This window comes from Vigna radiata, unplaced genomic scaffold, assembly GCF_000741045.1.
Source record: "Vigna radiata var. radiata cultivar VC1973A unplaced genomic scaffold, Vradiata_ver6 scaffold_214, whole genome shotgun sequence".
Lineage (NCBI taxonomy): Eukaryota > Viridiplantae > Streptophyta > Magnoliopsida > Fabales > Fabaceae > Vigna > Vigna radiata.
This window is the reverse complement of record NW_014541782.1, coordinates 55,621-61,227: the sequence shown is the minus strand read 5'-3', so window position 1 is coordinate 61,227 and position 5,607 is coordinate 55,621. Positions and strand designations below refer to the sequence as shown.

The following is a 5,607-nucleotide window of genomic DNA, read 5'->3' as shown; positions in this document are numbered from 1 at the left end:
TAAGCATATGCAAATTAAGCTACCAAAACTAAATTATGTCTCAAAGAGCATATCAGTTCATATTTCAACACACATGCACAACATACACTAAATTCAAAAGAGTATCTAACTCCCCTTACCTTAGAGTTGAGTAGCCTAGCACACAAAACCGCTTCAACAATACCCTACTTAGCGAAGACCCTAAACAGCACCCTACAAACCACCAAATTGGGGATGGAAACAACTCTTAGAACTAAAGATTGAGCAGAGAACAAAAAAGGGGAAATACAAGACATATGCAACCAGCAGAGGTTGCATGTCCAAGTTCAAGAACAACGGAGGGCAGAAAAACTTACTCGCCTAGGACCCGAATCTGATCGGTCAGTTGTGAAGCCCTCTACATTGCGGAGGCTTGGGCGCCACCTGATCAGAAATCCAATGGCTTAGTGAAGAGGAATGAAAGAGAGAAGGCAGAGAAGAGAGAAGAAGAAGATATGAGAAAAGGTAGAGCTTGAAGAGAACCGCAAGTTTTTCTCATATAAAATGAGAGGAACTCTAAGTTTTATATATAATAGCATTATTTTATATTTAAACAATTAATCCCATTTATTTGCTGCCACTTGTCTATTCTCAATGCCAACTCTTCTTATAGTCTATAAAGCCAATAAAATAATTTTAACAATTTAAACAAAAGAATAACTTCTATCAATATTAATAATAAAATCTTAGTTATTTTAGATAATGCTATTTTTAATTAAGTTGGGATAATTAACTGAAATGGAATTAATGAAAAAATATAAAAAAAAATTGATAATATGAAACAAATTCTTACTTTTTTAGATAATTTTTTTTTATTTTTAAATAATTCAATTAATATAAAATTGTATAATTCCAATATTCCTTATCCAAATAATTTTTCACGAAACATTTCAAATTCTCTATTAAAACAATTATCCTTTTAAATTACATCTAACTTCTAAGAAGGTACATTTGATTAAGGTATCTTTGCCCACAAGTGAAAATTACAACCAGTAGTGTTATTCCATTTTATTAGAGTCACTCAATAATAACATTTTCAATTTACACCACCCAATTCATTTATGCTACACCTTTATAAACCACTGAACCCAATTATTCATGCTCCATAAAACATGCAAAAATTCAATACCGCTTTTTTTGTAAGAGATAAAAGTAACAAATTTTCGAACACTAATAATTAGGATTATCGAACTAAGGATTCAGAAGACAACAATGCATGAGATGACAACAATGTCCAAGATAACATTATTGTTTTATTTCATTTTCACATATGGTTCGAATATTTTACTTATGTCAAAAAATAAAACTACTGCTCACCAAAGAAGACCCACCAAACATTTTAAAAATTACAATTTAGATAAATGATTAGATATCGTGAGAAGTAAATTTTAAACTTAATTCAACCTCACAAAATCGACTTGTAGAATGAAGTTTGCATCCATTTATACACATTTAAATAGTTTTATCTCTAATTGATGTGAGACTTCTAATAAATATCATGAGTATTATTAAAAAAATTAAAAACATAATGCTTTTTACTGAGATACATAGAATAATAAATCATGTGATTTTTTTTATTGTGTATGTATCCAACAAAAAAAGACAAATATTAGCCACTGTCAAAAATTTCCTTGTTAAGAAATTAAACTTCCCATTCTTTTGATTATTCAATAGAAAATACAAGTATTAGACAATTATTTATATCTCTACAAATTAATTATTCTCATTAGCATTAAAAAATGTTTAATTAAAAATAAAAAACAAATTCTGAAATTAGATCTGCATATTCTTCTCCCAATCTGGCCCTGACTGCAATGCGGGCCTTTTTGCATGGCACAAAACCCTAAGCCCAAAATAAATAAAATAAAAAGTATCATCTGGGTTTTTCGGGAATCTTTTGTTAGAAATGAAGATGGAGGAAAGTTCGTTTTTTCTGCGAGAAAAGTAGTGCAAGGTATAACCTTTGTTGATTTAAATCCTCAAAATTCAAACTTTGTTGTACTTGTTTTCTGCTAAGAGAAGTGGGCGAGGGACGATGTCCAAGTCTTGCAAAGGGTTGGCCGCAGAGCTGGTCAAGTGTCTAAGTGAATCTGATTGTATTAAGGTTCGGTTTCGATGATTTGAATGACTTTGTTGGATTTAAAAAAGGTTTTGTGATTTGTGAAATAATGATTAATCTTGAATGTTGTGACGATGAATGTTTGTGTATGTGTATTTGAGAATAGGTTGAGAAGAGATCATATCGGGAATGTGTTGGAGAGAAGAGTCCATGTATACCCAATGAGTGTGTGGGACTCAGGGAAACCTATTTCAATTGCAAGAGAGGCCAGGCAAGTTTTTTCCTTCTGTGTCATACTGATTTATTTAAGCTTGAAGCTATGACTTGTAGTTCACAAAATTTGAAATTATTGTTGAATATTTCATGATTGGGTGTTGCCAAGGTGTTAAGTTGCAGTCATGGTTTAGGATTCGTTACTATCCTTGGTATCGCTGAAAATTGCAAAGAAATGTTGTCACATCACGGGAACCCCAAAAACCGTTATGTTTTGGACCGATATTTAAACTCTAGGTGTTGCTATTGTGTGGATATCGTATGATGTAATTTACAGCATGCAAATAGAGCTCAACCAAATGATCTGCTATTGCAATAAGAGGTGTAAGTAACTGATATGTGGTTGCAAGTATGGAATTGAAAAGTGGGGAAAGCCAGGTTAATGTACACCCATGGGTTTTTCTTAAAAAAATATTCAGAGTATTAAGATGTTATTGGGGTTTACCAGACAGAATGAATTAAAATCAAATAACATTAAACTTGGGGCCAAGAAACTGTATTTACTTTTATAACTGAAGGATGATAGCTTTTCTCTCTGGTAGCAAGAGAATTTGCTGAAATCCTCTTTATGATGCTGTATTCATGATTAATGATGTTCCCACTAGTAAGAAAGTTTTGAGTAGTTGCGAGCATGGAGCTTTTAACTTGGTTGTGTTAGTGTTGACATGGTTTGATGATGTGATTTAGAGGGGTTCAGTATAATTTTAGGTTCTTTGTAATTTTTATTGTTCCTTTTTTTTAAAAAAAAAAAAAATTAAAGGGTGTTCGTATCATTCCATGTTTAAGCTGGCAATACCAGTCTATATCATATGGTCTATCTTATGTCTGTTTATGATCTTTTGCATGACTTCATGGACAATCTTGAAATATCAGCATATTCTTTATATGCCTGATGATTTTAAAACATTATTACTTCGGTGACTGTACATGTTTGGTGTTGATTTTTTACACTAATAGTAAGTAATAACCGACCAGGTGTTATTCAATTTGATAAAGGAATTCAACAAGGTTGTTCTTAAGAACAAGTGTATTTGTTAGTAATAATCCTCACATGCTTTAAGTTCATTATTTATTTATTAAGGCCTTCATACTTATGATAAAATTGGTTTTCAACAAGTCATAACAATTGACTCAGATTCATTTAGCCATCTTCATTACAAGTGATGTAAATAGTAGATTAGGATGATGATGGTGATGATGAATAATTTTATGTTCATGTGTAAGCTTCAGTATTCTACTAAAAAAGTAAACAGCTATTGTTTTGCCACTCTTATCAGGTTGACATGAGAGCCAGGATTCGTGGAAACAAGGGCTATTAATGATCCCATCATCCATTGGAAAACGCTGTATTTCTTCTGCCCAGTTCAGGTTCTTTCAATTTTTAGCTCAAGATGAGGTCAACACAAGTAAAAGATGAAGGTGAATCACAGAAATTGAAGGCCTTATTCATTGTTTGGTTTAATGGCATGGTGTAGCCACAAATCTGCATGACTGCAATAGTTTGGCTTTTACAGAGATCATTAAAATAAACTATATCTAGTATTAACATAGCAGGGCATGTACATTCATCTACACTCTTGGGACTTGCAAGAATTTGGATTCTCTGCTGAGTGTTTTTGGTAATATTCCCTATTGAGTCTTCCAAATATACTAATGAATACTTTGATGTTTTAAAGTATATTAAAATTCATTTTAATATACTATCATCAGTGTATTTTGAAGGCTCAGATGAGAAACATTACCAGAAACTCCGCAGAGAATCTGGACTCGACTTGCAATGAATTCAGATCTGTCTAGTTAATTTTGCTCATCAGTATAGTTTACCATTTTTTTTATGAACTTTCAATTTTGCTCTTAATTGTTTTAAATTTAATTTTACTTTTGTGTTATATGCAGTAGTACTAAACAAATAAAATAACAACATAATATTTATTGAGTTTTATAATAAATAAAAATGGTTTCCATTGTGATGCCATTATTTGGTTAATAGGAGTGAGTAGTTTTATCGTTTCTCATATTGACTGTAGTGTTGATATGCTTATTTATATATTATAAATGTTCCTGGAGGATGAGTAGTTCTTTAATTTAGTGTTTTTTTTTTTTTTTTTTTGTGGGAGCTTTTATCTTTCAAGGCATTTTCAGTCACAATAAGATTATAATTTTATAATAATTTTTATTAGAATAAGGGGATATAACAAAATTTAAGATTCTAAATCAAATAAGATATTATATCATAAAAAAAAATAACCTTTTGTCTTAAATATATGAACAATTAAATAAAATATTAATTACAGTGTGAATTTTATAGGATTTTTTATTGAAATAAAAATAATAGTCTTAAAAGTGCCAAAAAAATTCATAAAAAGTAAGTTAAGATTTTATATAGTTATTCTTGTAATGAGGATCACCTAATATTGAATGATTGCTAGATTTATTTACTTCTATTTTATTTTTTTCTTTCCTGGAACAATTTCAGTTTATATTTAACTTCCATCACCCTTTTCTTTTATTTATATTAGAATGCCTCCCTTTTACCTATTTCTTTAAACAACGATCTATCGTCGAATATATTTAAGATTTAACTTGATATTAAAAAATATTTTGAAAAGAATTAACGGAACTCAATTATATTTTTAAATCCCTTTGAACACTTTTTAAAAAGAAGCAGGTTCATTATAAGTTAAATAACTCCAAAAAAGTACAAAGAAACCCCAAAATCTTGGATTAAATAGTTGGTCATTTTGTTTAAACTTGAAATAAGTGTTCCTAAATTAAATAATTTCTTAAACTTATTTAAGAAACCCAGGATTTCTTTGCTAATAAAAATTAAAAACTGCTTATTTCAAATTAACTAGATTTCTTTGTCATTAACTACTTGATTGATTAAATCTTGGTATATATATGATTTTCTATTTACTGTAATAAAGTGCATTGCTTACCCTTACTATTGTTATTGCTAAATTGCTTTAAGTTAATATAAAAACCATTAACATATTCATGACCTTGATAAAGGTGAGCAAGCTAGTATGAATCTAATCCATGTTGTAGATAGCAGATACCATTGAAATAAAAAACAATATTATGAACATGATCTTGAACAAATCTTATATGGCAGCTCAACTTCTAACGACACATTATTCAATCTTTCGGAAAATGATGAGATATATGCATATTTTGAGGAGGAATATACACAAGGAAATTGATAACAAAAAGAGTGAAACTAATATACAAATTAAGAGGGATAAACTAGCTTTTAA

At 29.9% G+C, this 5,607-nt stretch overlaps 1 protein-coding gene across 1 annotated transcript; it reads left to right on the top strand.

Moving 5' to 3' along the window:
- The first annotated feature begins 1,900 nt into the window (after positions 1 to 1,900).
- On the top strand, positions 1,901 to 4,208 carry LOC106778135 (mitochondrial protein pet191 homolog). Its single transcript, XM_014666050.2, has 3 exons — positions 1,901 to 2,122; positions 2,244 to 2,348; positions 3,628 to 4,208. Exons 1-3 carry the CDS (start codon positions 2,054 to 2,056, stop codon positions 3,667 to 3,669), a joined length of 216 nt encoding a protein of 71 aa, XP_014521536.1. The 5' UTR covers positions 1,901 to 2,053; the 3' UTR covers positions 3,670 to 4,208.
- The last annotated feature ends 1,399 nt before the right edge of the window (positions 4,209 to 5,607 follow it).

Coding starts and splice junctions, on each gene's coding strand:
- LOC106778135 (XM_014666050.2), top strand. CDS start 2,054: ATGTCCAAGTCTTGCAAAGGGTTGGCCGCAGAGCTGGTCAAGTGTCTA. Junction 2,123..2,243: donor GTGAATCTGATTGTATTAAG/GTTCGGTTTCGA, acceptor ATTTGAGAATAG/GTTGAGAAGAGATCATATCG. Junction 2,349..3,627: donor TCAATTGCAAGAGAGGCCAG/GCAAGTTTTTTC, acceptor CACTCTTATCAG/GTTGACATGAGAGCCAGGAT.